The sequence below is a fragment of the Acanthaster planci genome, linkage group LG11 (genome assembly GCF_054643075.1).
Source record: "Acanthaster planci isolate LZ-2023a linkage group LG11, COTS_SCS, whole genome shotgun sequence".
In the NCBI taxonomy this organism is placed as follows: domain Eukaryota; kingdom Metazoa; phylum Echinodermata; class Asteroidea; order Valvatida; family Acanthasteridae; genus Acanthaster; species Acanthaster planci.
The window spans coordinates 16,098,949-16,119,799 of NC_141787.1; the positions used below are offsets into that span (position 1 = coordinate 16,098,949).

The 20,851-nt window shown below is 39.9% G+C and overlaps 5 protein-coding genes across 5 annotated transcripts in view; all 5 read left to right on the forward strand.

The window, feature by feature from the left end:
• The window catches only part of wdr46 (WD repeat domain 46), a 41,922-nt gene that overhangs the window by 11,463 nt on the left and 9,608 nt on the right, over positions 1-20,851 (forward strand). Inside the window, exons 3-4 of the mRNA XM_022229621.2 lie at positions 19,473-19,591; positions 20,735-20,822. Of these exons, the coding sequence (XP_022085313.2) occupies positions 19,473-19,591; positions 20,735-20,822 (207 nt within the window). The remainder of the gene's footprint in view (positions 1-19,472; positions 19,592-20,734; positions 20,823-20,851) is intronic.
• On the forward strand, positions 228-2,207 carry LOC147797510 (5-hydroxytryptamine receptor 4-like). Its single transcript, XM_087143456.1, has one exon. The coding sequence runs from the start codon at positions 228-230 to the stop codon at positions 918-920; it is 693 nt and encodes a 230-aa protein (XP_086999582.1). The 3' UTR covers positions 921-2,207.
• Positions 6,673-9,112, forward strand: LOC147797511 (adenosine receptor A2b-like). The gene has a single exon (XM_087143690.1). It carries the CDS (start codon positions 8,013-8,015, stop codon positions 9,021-9,023), a length of 1,011 nt encoding a protein of 336 aa, XP_086999816.1. The 5' UTR covers positions 6,673-8,012; the 3' UTR covers positions 9,024-9,112.
• LOC110976397 (melatonin receptor type 1C-like) lies at positions 9,812-13,462 on the forward strand. Its single transcript, XM_022229620.2, has one exon. The coding sequence runs from the start codon at positions 11,206-11,208 to the stop codon at positions 12,214-12,216; it is 1,011 nt and encodes a 336-aa protein (XP_022085312.2). The 5' UTR covers positions 9,812-11,205; the 3' UTR covers positions 12,217-13,462.
• On the forward strand, positions 14,686-19,157 carry LOC147797512 (melatonin receptor type 1C-like). Its single transcript, XM_087143453.1, has one exon. The coding sequence runs from the start codon at positions 16,546-16,548 to the stop codon at positions 17,557-17,559; it is 1,014 nt and encodes a 337-aa protein (XP_086999579.1). The 5' UTR covers positions 14,686-16,545; the 3' UTR covers positions 17,560-19,157.

Consider the following 20,851-nt stretch of genomic DNA (forward strand, 5'->3'; position numbering starts at 1 on the left):
GACTTCTTTTGACTCTCCAACTAAAAAGGTACGGTACGAGTATTCAGTCTTAAACGTACCGGTACGTTTAAGACCAGCCAAGCACATATTTATTCCCTTACTGATAATTCTTTACATTGGTAGAAGAAAGTAGTGACAATGGAATCATTTTCTGCAAATTGAAAAAAGTACTCTTGGTACAGCTCATACATATCAGCTGTTCATGTGTTCATTTCATTTGATGATTTATGTACGTGTATCGATATCTAATGTGCATTGCCCTCAGCAGGTATGCCATCATTTGCCTGAATGGAGCAGCATACGCTAAGTTGTTCAGTCGGCGATGGACTGCTTTGGCCCTCAGTCTGACTTGGTTGATTCCTTTGTTCACTGAGCTTATCCCAATTCTCAGTGGTTGCCTAAAACCTGGCTTTGATGAAGACCTTTCTGCCTGTTCTGTGGACAGGGGGAAAACTTTGGCACTCTGTGTATTGGGTGGCATAGCTTGTCTTGTCCCCATTCAATTCTGTGTGCTGTTCTGTAGTTCCTTAATGGTTTTTTGCCACATTTGCAACCATGCAAAGAGAGTTCAACATTTGGAAGTGCCCATTGAAATGCAAGTCCACAATGCACAGAGAATTCAGCAACCTAAACCCAACGCTAAACTCCAAGTTGAAGTATCCAAGAATCTCCTGTTAGTGGTGTGTGCCTTCATTGTCTGCATTTTACCAGCCAGTATCTGTGTTTTCTTGTCATATTCACTGAAGGACACGAGTACAATCAAGAAGCTGATTCCAGCTTTCATGGTAATCTTGTCATTAAACAGGTTTCTTAACCCATTGATCTATGGATTTAAACACCCTCATTTCAAGACAGTGTTCCATTGCATTCTTCGCGGGAAATTTGATCAAATACCCAACAGGAATAGGATCTGTAAATAACACTTTTCTTTGTCTTGTTGAAAAAGGAAATGCAGATGACAAATTGTGGATGTGTATAGTTAGTGAAGATGGATACAACTTCTCAGGAGGCTGGACTGTGACAGAGATTCTGACATTTGAGTGACAAAAAGACAGAGTTGAAAAGGTTACTACTGTGAAACTGAACTCACTTTTGAAGCCCATCCTAACTTTGTACACACCTTGAAAGTGTAGAGTGGTCAACTTGTAAATGGTGGAAAATTGTGTCGGAAAAAATGGTTCATAAATACCTCAGACAATCTCCCTATTCAACAACATGAAACTTGACTGTGTATTAACATTTGATAATGCTGGCTGAGAAGTGATAATGCCCGTTGCGTAAATCACGGGCGGGCACCTGGATACGAGACAGTTTAATTGATTCTGATTGGTCAAGAGTCTGTGTGCATGCGGCTCGCCATGCGCATGCCAATTGGACAATTTGCACAAGGAATATTCCATAAAAATGGACGGGGTTGTTCGGGAAAACAAAAGTAAAATTCTAGAACAAAAACATCGGAAATCGATTATAGATTGACTTCTTTTGACTCTCCAACTAAAAAGGTACGGTACGAGTATTCAGTCTTAAACGTACCGGTACGTTTAAGACCAGCCAAGCACATATTTATTCCCTTTCTGATAATTTTTTACATTGGTAGAAGAAAGTAGTGACAATGGAATCATTTTCTGCAAATTGAAAAAAGTACTCTTGACACAGCTCGTACATATCAGCTGTTCATGTGTTCATTTCATTTGATGATTTATGTACGTGTATCGATACATGTGTACCTGTCATTCCATGTCATTGGAGGAATTTAAGTCTTGCTTATGTGCTGTCTTGTACTTGTTTGTAGTTTACTAGAAGATAAGAAATGGGGATGAGTTGTCACGGAAACACCTGTTGTTGTCATGGAGGAAGTGTTCCTGTGTAGCAAACAGTTCGTTTCTGCTGAAATGGAAAAATAGTCAGTGAAAATTTTTAAGGGCAAATTCACAGTGAATTGTTCTACATTGATTGGGGTCTTACTTAAACTGTGTACTCTTAATTTAATCATTTTCTATAACTGATTGTGGAGTTTTTTCAGAAAGTATCTCTAGAAACACTATTTCCAACTAAATAAGAAAAGAGGAGTCCTCAAAGTAACTCTGTGTTGCAGGGTTGCACAGGTGGCTTGTGTTGTAAAGGACTCATCTCTCACCCCTGTGGTCTTAGGTTCGATTCTAGGGCAGGGCCAAGCAGAGTAAAGTTGGTTGTCGGTTCTTCAGTTCTTTTCTGTGCCACTGGGTTTTTTCAGGTTCTCTGATTTTCCTCCCTCGGTGGAAGATTAACACTTTCAATCTCTTGCTGTGTTCCATGCTCAAATATAGGTTATCTGACAGCAAACAGAGGCATCCTTACATGCCTTTGACTCGACAACAATGCAGCTGCATCATTGGTAATTCAGCCCCCTCCCCACTGCTACTGGTAGCAAAAATGATTCGACCCCAATCCCTTCTTCCCCTAAAAAAAGAGAAACTCAAATATAATGCACATGATTAAAACACTTCTGCCTTTTTTCTTTCTTTCTTTTTTACTTGAGTTTTCATTGGTACCCAGCCCCAAAATACTGAACTACATGTAATGATTGATATTGGGTTGGTACCCGGCACAGACATACATGTAATTTAAGTGCAAGAATGACTTCACGTGCCTCAGGGTCATAGAGAGACAATTTGATGAAGACCTTTCTGCCTGTTTTGTGGACAAGGAGAAAACTTTGGCACTCTGTGTATTGGGTGGCATAGCTTGTCTTGTCCCCATTCAATTCTGTGTGCTGTTCTGTAGTTCCTTAATGGTTTTTTGCCACATTTGCAACCATGCAAAGAGAGTTCAACATTTGGAAGTGCCCATTGAAATGCAAGTCCACAATGCACAGAGAATTCAGCAACCTAGACCCAACACTAAACTCCAAGTTGAAGTATCCAAGAATCTCCTGTTAGTGGTGTGTGCCTTCATTGTCTGCATTTTACCAGCCAGTATCTGTGTTTTCTTGTCATATTCACTGAAGGACACGAGTACAATCAAGAAGCTGATTCCAGCTTCCATGGTAATCTTGTCAGTGAACAGGTTTCTTAATCCATTGATCTATGGATTTAAACACCCTCATTTCAAGACAGTGTTCCATTGCATTTTTCATGGAAAAAATGACCAAATACCAGACAGGAATAGGATCTGTAAATAAAACTTTTCTTTGTCTTGTGGAATAAGTAAACTTGCAGATGACAGACTGTGGATGTGTATGGACAGTGAAGATGGATCATACAGTTTCTCTGCTATACCTTACTCATGAAAGTGATTCTATTTGACACTTAAGTGGAAGAAAGACAGAATTAAACTGTTACCGTTATGAATCTAAGCTCTTCTTTTGAAGCAAACATTAATCTCTTAGCACACATATTTAGTTTAAAGTAAATTGGAAAATGTTGGGAGCTTGGATTTTGGGAGAGGAAGAGAGATACATTGATTTTAAGATGGAAAGCTTGCGGTAAACACCATGCAATATCTCTTTTTTGAGTCTGTGTGGTTCTGATTCTGCATGAAACTCGTCCACTGAAACATTCTTATCAGAACCACACAGACTCAAAAAAGAGATATTGCATGGTGTTTACCGCAAGCTTTCCATCTTAGTTGTCTGTCACCATGAATAGCTTGAAATCCTACGTTGATATTGTAAAATAACAGAGGTTTTGGTGGTGTATGAAATGATTTACACACAGTGTTTGGGAATGAATATTTTCACAAAATCTTTCTTGTATGAGGCAGCGTATTTAGCTTTTGGTGTTGGGGGGAATTCAAAAAAGGGTGTAGCTTTGGGCTCATTCATCATGATGTTGGAAACAAACATATCCAAAGCCTTACTTGCAGTCTTGACATCTTTGCTTTTATTCCGTGGTGTTGTTTGTTTGGGTTTTGGTGCTAATGTCCCCCACTGGATACGCCACTGCTTGTATGAAATCCATTTTAAAAGCAGCTTGACCTTTATTTATAAAAGTGTCATAAATGTTATTGATAATTGTTTACATTGGTAGAAGAAAGTACCAACAAAAGAATTATTACTGTATTTTCTGCATATCATATTTAAATTTGAGGATTTGCGACTGTTAGTTTTAATGAAAGGAGCTTGCACCGGTACATGCTGTTTTCATTGTTATGTCTGTCACGGACCGGCTTGATTTAAGTCTAAGCTTGGAATGTGTTATGAGTTTGGTAGCCATCCGAGTAGTCATAATAGTTCCCACCCCGTCATGCTTGTAACCAGTATTTAAAGAGCTCGATGGGATATGAAATGGTCAGTTGTCTGTAACTAGTCATATTGCTTGACTTATACATGTATGAGGCTGGATTAGCTCAATGGCTACATCTCTACAAAACTTTGACACATTATTCTTGCGCAACGTACTTTGCCGTGGCGTACGTGCGATTCTCCCTCTCTCTCCGATCGAGTTGTGTTGGCACATAACGTGAGTTGTCGTTTTTCATCAAGCTTTCAAATTTTGTTCACTTTAATTTTGCATTTGGGTCGTGTTGACATTGCAGCCTTGTTTTCATCAACCTTGTGACTAAGCTAGCTTTTCGTCGTTGGTTGATGAGATCCAAAATAGGACATTTGGCTTCCTTTTCAGTTTCGCACATTGTAGAGAAAGTTTTGTGCATGTGTCGTGTGACCGACGACTGTTGCACGTCAGCGACCTGACGACTGTTGTGTGTATTTTGTGCAATAGATTTACTCGGAGGAGAGAGGCGGGTCCGCACAATGCCCTTGGGAAGTTATTGAAAGTTAGCGTGTAGTGCCCTTGGGAAGTTATTGAAAGATAGCGTGTAGTGCCCTTGGGAATTTAGTAGATTTTAATTTACAATCACCTAGAAACCTAACTTTATATTCTCAACTAGGAGTCTCATCTTCATAAACAAATACACTTCTGGTTATTGTCATCCTCATATTTTAGATCTTCCTCCGTGTTTATATTATAGTGTGGCCTATGCTGTCTCATAATTGTTGGATTGAATAATTAAATCTAATCTGATATGCAGTCACGGAACATCATGTTGTACTGAATACATATATTATTCTTTGATTAATCTGTGATCACCTAGCAGTTTCCTGTCCTCAATTTAAAAGTTGAGCGGACCCACTACGTCAAGGTGGCAACACCCCCCACGTAACCGTGACATGTCATTTGATGAGTTGGTCATGCAGTCCTATCTCTCATCTTGTACCGGTAGTTGACCTTATTGTAGAAACGTCAATCTTTCTTCCTGACTGTCTTGTACTTGTTTGTAGTTAGAGGATTGTATTAGAAAATAATTTATTAACCTCATCATTTTACTAAAGAGGCTTAATGTAAGACAGGAAGAGTTGTCATGGAAACACCAGTTGTCATGGAGCAAGTGTCCCTGTGCAGGAAACAGGTCATTTCTCCTGAAATGGAAAAAAATCATGGAGAATTTATTTAAAGCGCAATTTTACAGTAATTTGTTCTACATTTAAGAGGGGTCTTACTTAAACTGTATGGTGTTAATTTATCATTTGCTATAATTGATTGTGGATTTTTTAAAGAGGGTGTCTTTGGAAACACAGTTACTATATATAAGAAAAGAGAAGTCCTCAAAGTAATTCTGTGTTTGAGGGTGGCACAGGTGGCTTGTGTTGTAAAGTACTTACACCTGTCTCTGTCAAAAAATCAACACTTTCAGTCTCTGGCTGTGTTCCATGCTCAAATATGGGTTACTTGGCAGCAACCAGAGGCACCCTCACATGCCTTTAACTTGATCATATTGTAGCTGTGTCATTCATAATTCAGCCCCCCCCCTTCCCAGCTGCAAGCAAGGATGATTTGACTCCACCCCCCCCCCAAAAAAAAGAAAAAGAGAAATTAAAGATAATGTGACATAAACACTCCTGCCTTTTGTTTTTCTTTTCTTAACATAACTTTTCACTGGTATCCAGCCCCAAAATAGTAAAGTGGTTATTGATATTAGGTTGGTACCCATGTCCCTGGCCCACACATATTTTGTTTAAGTGTAAGAATGACTTAGAGAGCAACTCAAAGGAAAACATTATTTCTCTGACTTTATCTGTTCAAATAAATATGGAAGCATCCACATGGAACGCAGTGTCATTTGTCTTCAGAGCTCAACTATAACATCCTAAAAAGGAAAATGAGGGCTACCCTCGCCTTGTGTTCGTAGTGGATAAACCCTTGTGCAAGCCAAACAATGCCTACAAAGAATGGCAACATGCACTGTTTGGTATGCACAAAGGTTTATCCACCATGAACACAGGGCGAGGGTTCCCCTCGTTTTCTCTGTTTTCTCAGAATGATGCTAAATCTACATTCAGCATGTTCAGCATTCACATTTTGGCATGAACAGAAAAAAAGCCCTTCTTAGCTTGTTATAGTTGAGTTCTGAAGACAAATGACACTGCATTCAGCATTCACATCTTGGCATGAACAGAAAAAAAGCCCTTCTTAGCTTGTTATAGTTGAGTTCTGAAGACAAATGACACTGCATTCAGCATTCACATCTTGGCATGAACAGAAAAAAAGCCCTTCTTAGCTTGTTATAGTTGAGTTCTGAAGACAAATGACACTGCATTCGATTTGGATGCTTCTGTATTTATTTGAACAGATAAAATCAGAGAAAACATATTTTCCTTTGAGTTGCTCTTTAAAAAAATGTGTACATTACAACTCTTGTGGGGAGTCAGGTTGGCAAGTTAGTTCTTTACTCGCCTTCCACCTCTGTGGTCCCGGGTTCGATTCCCGGCCCGGTCCACATGTGGATTGGGTTTTCAGTCCCTACTTAATTCCGTGGAATTTACCTTTGAACATTCCTCTGGGGTTTTCCTCCCACCTCTAAAACTGTAACTGCTTCTTACTCTCTCCTCTTTACTGATGTTGGTGAATGTGGGTCGTTTGGCGGCTGCCCGAGACACCCTTGTATGCCATCGGCTCCACCATGTTTTAAATGTATTCATTGTTCCATGCTTAATGTCTTCATTGTACAGCGCATTTGAACATATCTATATGAAATTTGTGCTTTATAAATGAATAAATTGTTATTATTATATTATTAACTCTATAGCAAATCTCTCAAATACATGTGCAAGGTATTTTATCCTTTTGGTTGAAGACCCACCTTTGCTAGTCTAATAGCAGTACGTGTAGTTTGGAAGACTTAATACTTGTTTTTCTTCAGCCATGTTCACTTCTTTGTTAAATTACCTGACTGAGATACATTCCATTAAGTTTATACATATTCTGTCTAGGCAAAAAGTCGTTAGTCCTACGTTTACACATTTACATTGTAATGGATCAGTTTCGATTTCTGTAAAGAAAATCACACATCATCTGCTTTTTGACATGTGGAAGTCCATAATCATTAACTGTCAAGCGTAGGCTTACGTGCTTCTTTCTGTGAAAGGACACAGTGACCAGAGCAGTATTGAAGATGGAAAATTCCATAATTGGAATTCATGGTAATTTATACATTGTCCATAACATTGAACAAATTGCCTGCTATCAGGAGACCATCAGCAAGTGAATAGAACCCTATCTCTCACTTTCTTCTTAATTACTGATATTTTCAGCCAGCAAGTTACCGATCCCAGAATTGTCCATTCTGTGATAGCAATTAGATGGTCCATTTGCTACAGTCAATAAAATTAGATTAGTTTACCATGGTTTCTATGTACGTTGTAACATGTGTATGTTAACTGTCTAGGACAGCCATACCAGACATATATCTACTGTAGTCAACAGATTGCTACAGGATTGCTAGGGATAATGCTGAGGAGGTTTGTTCTCTTTCTGCCAGTGGATGTCTGTTGACAAATTGAGACAGACCCAGTGACCATCATTGATGTTGATGGCCAGCTTGTGAGAAAACTTTTAGGAGTTGGAGTAGAGGAGAGAATTTAACAGGTTTTACGTACATTTTATATACTGTGATGCGTAACCAAGGCAACAGGTGCTACACTGAGTGATGAGTTCATCAGCAAAACTGGCAACTTTCTATTGAGTTATTCAATAATGGATGAGCAAGACAACAGCACAAATTCTCCTTCTGAAGTGTTTTACAGCTATACTTACAGACAGATGGCTGTAGCATTTATTCTGGTTGTTTCAATCCTTGGAACATTTGGCAACATGCTGGTCATAGCTGCTGTGATATTGTCCAAGAAACTCTGGCATGCCACCAACATGTTTGTGCTGAATCTTAGCATCGCTGACCTTTTGACTTGTGTCTATGTCATTCCTATGAATGCAGTTGTATTCCTCAAGGCAGAGCAATCACCAACCATCAAGCCCTTCTGCACCATTGCTGGCTTCATGTTTCTACTTTGCTTTGGATGTAGCATCAACAATCTAATGTGCATTGCCATCAGCAGATATGCCATTATTCGCCTGAATGGAGCAGCATACGCTAAGTTGTTCAGTCGGCGATGGACTGCTTTGGCCATCAGTCTGACTTGGTTGATTCCTTTGTTCACTGAGCTTATCCCAATTCTCAGTGGTTGCCTGAAACCTGGCTTTGATGAAGACCTTTCTGCCTGTTCTGTGGACAGGGAGAAAACTTTGGCACTCTGTGTATTGGGTGTCATAGCTTGTCTTGTCCCCATTCAATTCTGTGTGCTGTTCTGTAGCTCCGTAATGGTTTTTTGCCACATTCGCAACCATGCAAAGAGAGTTCAACATTTGGAAGTGCCCATTGAAATGCAAGTCCACAATGCACAGAGAATGCAGCAACCTAGACCCAACGCTAAACTCCAAGTTGAAGTATCCAAGAATCTCCTGTTAGTGTCGTGTACCTTCATTGTCTGCATTTTACCAGCCAGTATCTGTGTTTTCTTGTCATATTCACTGAAGGACACTAGTACAATCAAGAAGCTGATTCCAGCTTCCATGGTTATCTTGTCAGTAAACAGGTTTCTTAACCCATTGATCTATGGATTTAAACACCTTCATTTCAAGACAGTATTCCATTGCATTCTTCGCGGGAAATTTGACCAAATACCAGACAGGAATAGGATCTGTAAATAAACTTTTCTTTGTCTTATTTTGTTAATGAGGCTTAATGTAAGACAGGAAGAGTTGTCATGGAAACACCAGTTGTCATGGAGGAAGTGTCCCTGTGCAGGAAACAGATCATTTCTCCTGAAATGGAAAAAAATTCATGGAGAATTTATTTAAAGCGCAGTTTTACAGGAATTTGTTCTACATTTAAGAGGGGTCTTACTTGAGGGTGGCACAGGTGGCTTGTGTTGTAAAGTACTTACACCTGTCTCTGTCAAAAAATCAACACTTTCAGTCTTTGGCTGTGTTCCTTGCTCAAATATGGGTTACTTGGCAGCAACCAGAGACACCCTCACATGCCTTTAACTTGATCATATTGTAGCTGTGTCATTCATAATTCAGCCCCCCCCCTTCCCAGCTGCAAGCAAGGATGATTTGACTCCACCCCCCCAAAAAAAAAGAAAAAGAGAAATTAAAGATAATGTGACATAAACACTTCTGCCTTTTGTTTTTCTTTTTTTAACATAACTTTTCACTGGTATCCAGCCCCAAAATAGTAAAGTGGTTATTGATATTAGGTTGGTACCCATGTCCCTGGCCCACATATTTTGTTTAAGTGTAAGAATGACTTAAAGAGCAACTCAAAGGAAAGCATGTTTTCTCTGACTTTATCTGTTCAAATAAATATGGAAGCATCCACATGGAACGCAGTGTCATTTGTCTTCAGAGCTCTACTATAACATCCTAAAAAGGAAAATGAGGGCTACCCTCACCTTGTGTTCGTAGTGGATAAACCCTTGTGCAAGCCAAACAATGCCTACAAAGAATGGCAACATGCACTGTTTGGTATGCACAAGGGTTTATCCACCACAAACACAGGGCGAGGGTTCCCCTCGTTTTCTCTGTTTTCTCAGAATGATGCTAAATCTACATTCAGCATGTTCAGCATTCACATTTTGGCATGAACAGAAAAAAAGCCCTTCTTAGCTTGTTATAGTTGAGTTCTGAAGACAAATGACACTGCATTCAGCATTCACATCTTGGCATGAACAGAAAAAAAGCCCTTCTTAGCTTGTTATAGTTGAGTTCTGAGGACAAATGACACTGCATTCGATTTGGATGCTTCTGTATTTATTTGAACAGATAAAATCAGAGAAAATATGTTTTCCTTTGAATTTCTCTTTAAAAAATGGGTACATTACAACTCTGTAGCGAATCTCTCAAATACATGTGCAAGGTATTTTATCCTTTTGGTTGAAGACCCACCTTTGCTAGTCTAATAGCAGTACGTGTAGTTTGGAAGACTTAATACCTGTTTTTCTGAAGCCATGTTCACTTCTTTGTTAAATTACCTGACTGGGAAACATTCCATTAAGTTTATACATATTCTGTCTAGGCAAAAAGTCGTTAGTCCTACGTTTACACATTTACATTGTAATGGATCAGTTTCGATTTCTATAAAGAAAATCACACATCATCTGTTTTTTGACATAAGGGAAGTCCATAATCATTAACTGTCAAGCGTAGGCCTTATGTGCTTCTTTCTGTGAAAGGACACAGTGACCAGAGCAGTATTGAAGATGGAAAATTCCATAATTGGAATTCATGGTAATTTATACATTGTCCATAACATTGAACAAATTGCCTGCTATCAGGAGACCATCAGCAAGTGAATAGAACCCTATCTCTCACTTTCTTCTTAATTACTGATATTTTCAGCCAGCAAGTTACCGATCCCAGAATTGTCCATTCTGTGATAGCAATTAGAGGGTCCATTTGCTGCAGTCAATAAAATTAGATTAGTTTACCATGGTTTCTATGTACGTTGTAACATGTGTATGTTAACTGTCTAGGACAGCCATACCAGACATATATCTACTGTAGTCAACAGATTGCTACAGGATTGCTAGGGATAATGCTGAGGAGGTTTGTTCTCTTTCTGCCAGTGGATGTCTGTTGACAAATTGAGACAGACCCAGTGACCATCATTGATGTTGATGGCCAGCTTGTGAGAAAACTTTTAGGAGTTGGAGTAGAGGAGAGAATTTAACAGGTTTTACGTACATTTTATATACTGTGATGCGTAACCAAGGCAACAGGTGCTACACTGAGTGATGAGTTCGTCACATTTTTGAAGGGAATTGGATTATACATTTTCAGCTGTATTCTCCATAGGAAAACTGGCAACTTTCTATTGAGTCATTCAATAATGGATGAGCAAGACAACAGCACAAATTCTCCTCCTGAAGTGTTTTACAGCTATACTTACAGACAGATGGTTGTAGCATTTATTCTGGTTGTTTCAATCCTTGGAACATTTGGCAACATGCTGGTCATAGCTGCTGTGATATTGTCCAAGAAACTCTGGCATGCCACCAACATGTTTGTGCTGAATCTTAGCATCGCTGACCTTTTGACTTGTGTCTATGTCATTCCTATGAATGCAGTTGTATTCCTCAAGGCAGAGCAATCACCAACCATCAAGCCCTTCTGCACCATTGCAGGTTTGATGTTTGTACTTTGCTTTGGATGTAGCATCAACAATCTAATGTGCATTGCCATCAGCAGATATGCTATCATTCGCCTGAATGGAGCAGCTTACGCTAAGTTGTTCAGTCAGCGGAGGACTGCATTAGCCATCGGCATGACTTGGTTGATTCCCATGTTTGGTGAGCTTGTTCCAACTCTTACTGGTTGCCTGAAACCTGGCTATGATGAAGACTTTTCAGCTTGCAATGTAGATGTGAAGAACACCCACAAAGGTTGTGCCGTAATTGTCCTCTTCTCAATTGTCCCTGTTCAATTCTGTGTCTTATTTTGGAGTTGTGCCATGGTTTTTCGCCACATTCGCACCCATGCAAAGAGAGTTCAACATTTGGAAGTGCCCATTGAAATGCAAGTCCACAATGCACAGAGAATTCAGCAACCTAGACCCAACACTAAACTCCAAGTTGAAGTATCCAAGAATCTGCTGTTAGTGGTGTGTGCCTTCATCGTCTGCATTTTACCTGCCACCATCTGTAGTCTCCTGTTATTCACATTGAAAGACAATACCACCGTAAGGAAGGTGATGCCAGTTACTATAGTAATCTTGTCGGCAAACAGCTGTCTGAACCCAATGATCTATGGTTTTAAGCACCCTCATTTCAAGACAGTGTTCAACTGCATTCTTCGTGGGAGATTTGACCAAATACCAGACAGGAATAGGATCTGTAAATAACACAATATATCTCTCTGTCTTATGGAAAAACTTAACTTGCAGTTGACTTACTGTGGATGTGAGTTGACCTTTTCCTTGAAATCAGAACCTGCAGAGCTCTTTAATAATAGTAATAATAATAATAACAATATTTATTTGGGCCAATTAAACATACAAGACAATCACAAGACACAGCAGGCCGCCCAGGAGAACATAAAAGTTGAAGCATAAACTGTCACCAAAAGGCGTATGTCTCCCAAGACCCAAAGAACATTAGGGTAAGAAAGAGCGCAACTTATTCGTCGTGCGGGAAGGTGTCATACATCTTACAGATACCTAAATGTGTTGAGACAAGAAAATGTCAAAGAGAGATTTTTTTTCTCCAAGGTGATGAAAATACAATGAACATGTAATCTTCTTATCCTTTTTAATGTGTTTATCATGATTTATTTCATTTGAGGATTACATGTAAGCGCGCTGTCGTTGCAAGAATTAGTCCCATATTTCACCTCAGAGTTAAAGTCATTGTGGGAACATACATGTTAGCTTAAATTATTACTTTTCCTGTAATTGAAGTTAATCTGAAGATCATTGATTGACCTTGTTGTTTATGAATCGGGGTTGATAGGAGATTGCAACTAGTTGTCATGGAAACATGTTTTGTAAGAGGAGGAATGTTGCTTTGTAGCACACTGTTTGATTCTTTTCCCATGGGAAAGATCCATCAGGTCCATTCAGCCAAGGCAAAGCTATAGCTATTATCTGTCAAGCCTAACAATTTAAAGCTTCCTCTTTGTGGAAGGAAACAATGAACAAAACAATTGAACCTGTAAAAGGTCTGGTGGTGAGCATCGGAAAACCCTCTGGATCCCATGGCCTAAATGTAGGGATTCTGAATTGGGTCTGCCAATCACATCTGTAATTTTTGAATGGATTATTTCCAGTAGAAATCACCCCATGATAATTTCTGAAGTGAAATTGTGGAAAATATGCTTTGATATCTGAAAAAAAGATTTCCTTGATGACCTTCTCATACGGCATTATCATACGTGCAGTAGGTCTGCATGTTTGTTTCACATTATGTGCATGCACAAGAACAAGAACGTATAACATCGTAAAGACTTACCCACCATCAGCTGATGGGTTCAATTCTAGATTTAGTTAGCTGGCCAGGTGCTGTTCCTGTCAACAATAGTTTGATAACTAAATGTAAATGCTGATTATTCCTGTAAATTAAATTTTTTTAAAATGTGAATGGTACAACTTATCTTGGTCTCCTGTTTCATTTTTGTTTAACATAAAGGTCAGCACAAACTATTTGTTAAAATTTTCTCTGGGTGTGAATACATCCAATCACAAAAATCAGCATACAAGTGTCTTAGATATTTGGAAGTGAGAGGTCAGTGTTTGGCACTATGTTTCTCGTTCTGGTCGAGTAATTTTTTTATTTTCAGTAAATTAATAGTCTAAGATATAATTTACAAAAGGATTCTTTGGAGATGAAATATTTAAGAAACAAAGAACAGAAAGTAATTGAAAATTGTGAAATTTTTGCGCATTATTTCCCTATTCAAGGGTTCGGAAGCGTGCCTTCTGGGGGTCAACTTTAGGGCTGTATTTGGAGGGATTTCCAAAATTTCTATATAAATGTAAATAATTTTTCCAAAATTGTCTGCAGCAGCAGTAGCTAGCGTAATATCTTGAGCATCAACAGGTGAATGAAATCCTCGTCTATTGTTTTACAATATTTAAGTTATAATGTGAGCATAACTTACTGTCTTACAACAGTGACACAATCCATTTACTGGTAACTGATGTTGTCAATTAATCTTTTCTTAATATGCAAAGACTCTTGTACGTGTATGGACTAATGGTATAGGATAGTTATACTGGGCTGAGTTTCTTCTTTTCCATCTGTGTGTTTTGACAAAGATGGACTTAATGGCATTGCAGGTTTTTCTTACCAGTTTTTGAAATGATCAGAGTGATGTGTAACCAAGGCAACAGAAAATCATCTGACCAACTGGAAGTGCCAAGAGATGGAAGAGAGTTAAGTTGAAGACTGTAGACGTGTTCACCATTTCAAAGCTTGATGATTTACTGTGCAACATCACTAGTTTCTCTTCTAATGAGTTGTTCTTCAATGGAACCTATTGGCAGATCAGTGCAGCATTTCTTCTGGTAATGGTATCTTCAATCCTGGGAACATTGGCAAGGTGCTGGTCATCGCTGCAGTGATATTGTCCAAGAAACTCTGGCATGCCACCAGTATGTTTGTGCTGAATCTGAGCATTGCTGATCTATTGACTTGTATCTATGTGATTCCAAATAATGCAGTTGTATTCCTCAATGCATAGCAACTAACCATCAGGCCCCTCTGTACTTTTACAGGCTTCATATTTGTACTTTGCTTTGGATGTAGCATCAACAATCTAATGTGCATTGTCTGCAGCAGGTATGCCGTCGTTTCCCTAAATAGAGCAGCTTACATGAAGTTGTTCAGTTGGTGGTAGGCTGCTTAGCCTGCTTTGGGCGTCAGCCAGACTTGGTTGATTCCCATGTTTGCTGAGCTTGTCCCATTTCTGACTGGTTGCCTGAAACTTGGCTTTGATGAAAATTTTTTGTCTTGTTGTGTAGACACAGACAAAGTCACAAAGGCTGTGCCCTAGCTCTCTGCTTCTATGTTGTTCCTATTCAATTGTGTGTCTTATTCTGGAGTTACTCAATGGTCTGTCGCTATATTTATGTTCATGTGAAAAGGTTTCAATCTACCTATAGTATGCCAGTTCCCACAAAAATGAGAGTTTGCAATGCGCAGACAATTCAGCAACCTAGACCCAATGCTAAACTCCCAGTTGAAGTATCCAAGAATCTCCTGTAAGTGGTGTGTGCCTTCTTTGTCTGCATTTCACCTGCCAGCATCTGTGCTCTCTTATTATATACATTGGAGGATACAACTACAGTACAGAAAGTGATGCCAGTTGCCATGGTGATCTTGTCAGTAAAAGTGAGAAAGATGCTGTGAAGACTATCATTTGTTATTGGTTTTTTTTAGTTTGAAAAAGGGACATCTAATTAAATGAGCCCATACTCTAACAAAAAAGGGTCATCTCACCTTTTGAAGTATTTGTACTTTTTTCAACACCTCACCTATCATCAGGTCCATACAGCCAAGGCAAAGCTATGGTCATTATTTGTCAAGCCTGACAAATGAATGCTTACTCTTTTTATAAGAGAAAACAATAGCCATAGCAATTGGCCTCATTTATACCTATATGTCAGCCATAATGAATTGAAAGTGCGGTTATCTTCTCTGATTTTGACGCCTGAGAATAAAAGATAACACACTTAAATAAAACTTCATTGGAAATGAAAATCATGTATACTGATTAATATTTTGATATTTGTGATTATTCATATCTAAATGTTTCAAGCAACATTTGAAAAAAGGAAACTGAGGCATGAAAACCAAAATAGTCTGGCACCACCCCCATTTAACAGATTACATTGAATAGGATAGACACTGGGAACTCAATTAAAAATGGCTTTGCTGTTTCTATTGGGATGGATATACCCAGCAAGAAATGAGACCGAGGGGTACCCCCCAACATGTCCAATCCCTATACACATTCCAGACTATTGTTACTTAACACATCCCCCCCCCCAAAGATGTCTGAAAGGAATTCCCCAGATTCCTGCGAGACATTGACCGACACAAAGCTGGGGGGTTCTCTCTGTCTCATACCTTGCTGCATATGGGGATGGATTTTTAAACTTGCTATTTAAATTTGTGGTATTATTCAGGAATTGATTATAGTACCAGCAAGTTTTACACTGAGCCTCAACAAGTAAATGAAATTGTTTTCTGTCGGTCTAAATTATTAAGCCATTATGTCTGAATGATTCATCCTTTTACAATAATGACAGGATCCATTTACATGTAGTGGTAATTGATGCTGTCAATTAGCCTTCCCGACTCCAGTGGCCTTCCCAACTATATACATGTACATATTATGCATGGAGTTTTTTACATGTAGTTGGTAACAGTGTTGGATGGTTGTACCAAGCGTTTGCATCACAGCTTACAGATGATAGAGATGACTGCTTGGGAAAGAGCTGAGTGAGTGTCTTCCCAACTACCTGCGGATGTCTTTTGACAAAGATAGACCTGGCGACTTCGCTTTTTTTACAGTATTGGCTGTTTCCAAGCACTGTGATGTGTTGCCAAGACAACAAATGGATCTGACCAACTGGAAGCATCAATAATTGGAAGAGAGTTGAACTGAGGATTGTTTGCAATATTTACTAGTACGAGGCTCAAGGATCACTGTGTTGTTTAGTCATTCGTCGATGGATGAGCAAGACAACATCACAAGTTCCTCGTCTGATGAGGTGTACTTCAGCTACACCTATAGGCAGATCGTGGTGGGGTTTTCTCTGGTAGCTTCAATCCTGGGAACATTTGGCAACACGCTGGTTATTGCTGCCATGATATTGTCCAAGAAACTCTGGCATGCTGCCAATATGTTTGTGCTGAATCTGAGCATTGCTGACCTTTTGACTTGTGTCTATGTAACTCCAATTAACGCAGTTGTATTCCTCAAGGGAGAGCAATCACCAACCAACAATCCCTTCTGCACCATTGCTGGCTTCATGTTTGTACTTTGCTTTGGATGTAGCATCAACAATCTAATGTGCATTGCCCTCAGCAGATATGCCATCATTCGCCTGAATAGAGCAGCATACACGAAGTTGTTCAGTCAGCGGAGGACTGCTTTAGCCATCAGTCTGACTTGGTTGATTCCCATGTTTGCTGAACTTACCGCATGTCTGACTGGTTGCCTGAAACTTGGCTTTGATGAAGGTTTCTTGTCCTGCTATGTAGACACAAAGAACACCCACAAAGACTGTGCCCTAGTCCTCCTCTTCTGTTTAGTCCCTGTTCAATTTTGTGTCCTATTTTGGAGTTGTGCCATGGTCTTTCGCCACATTCGCACCCATGCAAAGAGATTTCAATGTTTGCAAGCTCCCATTAAAATGCAAGTTTGCAGCAAGCAGACAATTCAGCAACCTAGACCTAACGCTAAACTCCGAGTTGAAGTATCCAAGAATCTCCTGTTCGTGGTGTGTGCCTTCTTTGTCTGCATTTCACCTGCCAGCATCTGTACTCTCTTATTATATACATTGGAGGATACAACTACAGTACAGAAAGTGATGCCAGTTGCCATGGTGATCTTGTCAGCAAACAGCTGTCTGAACCCAATGATCTATGGTTTTAAGCACCCTCAATTCAAGACAGTGTTCGACTGCATTCTTCGTGGGAGATTTGACCAAATACCAGACAGGAATAGGATCTGTAAATAACACTTTACCCATACACCATGATTTAGTTAATTTTCATTTGTCTTGTTGAAAAAAGTGTATCCTTGGTACCCTAGATGACAATATAGGGGCGTATCTACATGTACCTGGCAAAATGGGATAATGAGTTGTGTTTGTGTCTCTATTGCATGCAGTTTAAAAGGAACTTGTTCAGCGGAAGTAATATTCACAAAATTACCATTACAAAGTGAACTTCTCTTCAGAAGCCTAAGTATCCTACACACTTGCTGTGTTTGAATGTTTTCTGTTACTCATGAGTGCACAAGCAGCAGGAGTATAACCCACGAGTGAGTCAGGGTATCTGCCTTGAGCTGAAGTGCGCCCTCACCAGTAACAAACAGACTGGTATGAAGTCCTCCAACCGGTTTCTTGTACGCATTTGGCATGCATGCGAAGACCATACATTCCAGAACGAATTGTTGCGTGTATTCAGCGTGCTTCGCATCAAACGCGCATAAACTTGCATGCTGTGCTTGCGGTTAGTACCGAAGGACTGTCAATTTCATTTCAAAACACGGATACTATCTCATGTTATATGGCAATTTCAAGATGGCAGAAAGGTAAATGGTAATAATTTTTCAAAATGTGCAGTGTGATTTGCGAGGAATACTTATGTACATTTTCCTGCACCAATTAATATCGAAGGTACTGCAACACCCAAACACCGTGTTTGCTTGTTCAGAATGATTAATTTGGAATTGGTGGGAAGGAAAATTTAGCCAATGCATTTTTTTTTAGCTTGAATCAGGCACATCATCAGTATGACTTTAGTTGATGCTACCGACACACTTCTGTGATGTACATGTGTGGTGTATGACCAAAATCCTAAATTGTATACTTGAGAAGAATGTTGATTTGGAAAAGTCATTTGATTCCGAAAAATGTTAGTCTTGTAAAAAGTGAGATGTACATGTGTAGTATGAAGTGATCTCAGTGAGGTTGTAAAAACAATGCATAGTGATAGGTGTCAATGTAGCTGTGTTTCCATGCAAATATGTATTCACTCTGGCTACGGAATGTTTCAACTCTGTTACAGTTTTATTTAACGCAGTAGTCTAACTCAGTCAATTTCTAGTTGTGAACTCTCGCCTCTTAAAAATGTTTATAATTTGACCATTCTTTTTTGCTGGTAGAGGTAACACAAATAACCAGACTGATTAAGCCATCTAAAATAAAAGATGAATACTTAGGACTGGTTTATGATGATGGTGTCTGTGTCCGTGTCAAGACCTATCAGCTGTTGTACTCCATGCTTTACCGGTATTGTCATCAATGCTGTGGTTTTGGATTGGAATGGGTGTAGTCGGGTTGGGTAATGGGTTGAGGTAGCTCATTGGTTGGGTTGGGTAAATGAGTTTGTTTCTGCATTCAATTGGGGACCCTGAACAATAGAGGACAATAAGGTCCCCGATTGACAAAGGGTCCCCGATTGACAACTGTGTACAAAACATATGGGTGGCCTTCTAAAATAGTTTAAGTACAAACAAAAGAGGAACAATAGGGGGTCCCCAGTTGCAGGCAAATACACCCTTGGGTGGGTTGGTTTAATGGGTTGGATTGGGTTAAAGGGTTGGTTCATGGTTAGGGTTATTTGGTTGAGTTGGTAAATTGTTTGGGTTGGGTTGGGTTGGGTTGGGTCAGGTCTGGTTGTGTTGGGTTTGGTTAATGTGTTGGGTTGGGTCTGGTCACTGAGGTTGGGTGTGGTCGGGTTGGATCGGGTCGGGTTGGGTTAATGGGTTGGATAAGATAGGATTGGGTTGGTTGTCAGTTTTTGTTATTAGAATTGTGTCCTCACACTTGTGACAATGCAAGACAAGTTTCTCTTCTGTATACTCCTGGTAGCCAAAGGCCTATTCTTTCTATTTTCATGGTACTGTTCTTCTACAAATTAACAGACTGCTAAAACAATGCCTGACATCAGAGTAAGAAAGAAGCTGAGGCGTTATGAGGAGCAGCAGAAACTGGCCGCCAAGCAAGCTGCAAGGACAGAGCTGCTCCTTCCAGAAGACAGTGGGTAAGCAAGACTCAGATATCGGGTAGACGTTGGAGAATGCTTAGACTACTGGTGTAGCCAGAGTAGAAATGGTAGGTTGATGCTGTGTGGTTGCTCATTTCCTACTATATGAGTGCAAACTGTTGTATCTATGGAGGAGAGAAGCATACTGATGCAGTTACCATGGCAACAGAGTTGTTTTTTGAGTCACTAGTTAAATCACAAGTCAGTCTCACGTCTTGTCACAAGCAAGGTGGGATGTAGCTTCCAATCATAGAGTCTGGGGTTCAAATCCAGCCGGTGGTAGCAAGTGCATGTAGTCACTTTACCCCTATAAATGTAGATGTCCATCTTTTCACTCAGTAGGATACCTGCTCGGGCATATGGTTGTTATGTTTGGCTATTTACACCTGCTATGGCAGTATAAGGCTAGTATGCTCCCCGGGGAGCTGAGATGGTTTCAGGACTGTTCAGATGCTGTCTTACGTGCAAGGATTATGATCATATATCGCCGCCTGTGAATTACAGATAATTGGATAAGTGGATAGTTGCTGCACCACGAAGTGACATATCGTGGATAGTTGCTGCACCACGAAGTGACATATCGTGGATAGTTGCTGCACCACGAAGTGACATATCGTGGATAGTTGCTGCACCACGAAGTGACATATTGTGGATAGTTGCCGCACCACGAAGTGACATATCGTGGATAGTTGCCGCACCACGAAGTGACATATCGTGGATAGTTGCCGCACCACGAAGTGACATATCGTGGATAGTTGCTGCACCACGAAGTGACATATCGTGGATAGTTGCTGCACCACGAAGTGACATATCGTGGATAGTTGCTGCACCACGAAGTGACATATCGTGTACACAGGTCTATGGATGGTACGTCACTTCATGGTGAACCTGATGAATTGGTTTGATATCATTATTATGTCACATACTGGTGAGGTTGAAGGTTTCAGCAAGCTGTGGACAAATCGCACATTTCTGTTTGACCCGTTAGATATGCCTTCAACTTGTGAGGGGCATTGTTTTCCCATGACAAGCTGTGACTTCTGGGAATGTTTGATGAGTCTGATCAGCAGGGGTGGGAGTGCAACTCCTTAAGCTTTAGCTTTATTTGTCACCCTTTATTTACTCCGTACCCAAATTCAGGTTCCTTGAAGCAGACGAGGGAGAAGAGACATACCAGATCACCCAGCAGGATATTAGTGAGGCTGTCGATATAGCCAGTGCCACGAAGGTGCAAAACAAATACGAAACCCAATTTTT

Bases quoted from the DNA above. Each gene is read 5' to 3' on its own strand.
- LOC147797512 (XM_087143453.1), top strand. From the start codon at position 16,546: ATGGATGAGCAAGACAACATCACAAGTTCCTCGTCTGATGAGGTGTAC.
- LOC110976397 (XM_022229620.2), top strand. From the start codon at position 11,206: ATGGATGAGCAAGACAACAGCACAAATTCTCCTCCTGAAGTGTTTTAC.
- LOC147797510 (XM_087143456.1), top strand. From the start codon at position 228: ATGTACGTGTATCGATATCTAATGTGCATTGCCCTCAGCAGGTATGCC.
- LOC147797511 (XM_087143690.1), top strand. From the start codon at position 8,013: ATGGATGAGCAAGACAACAGCACAAATTCTCCTTCTGAAGTGTTTTAC.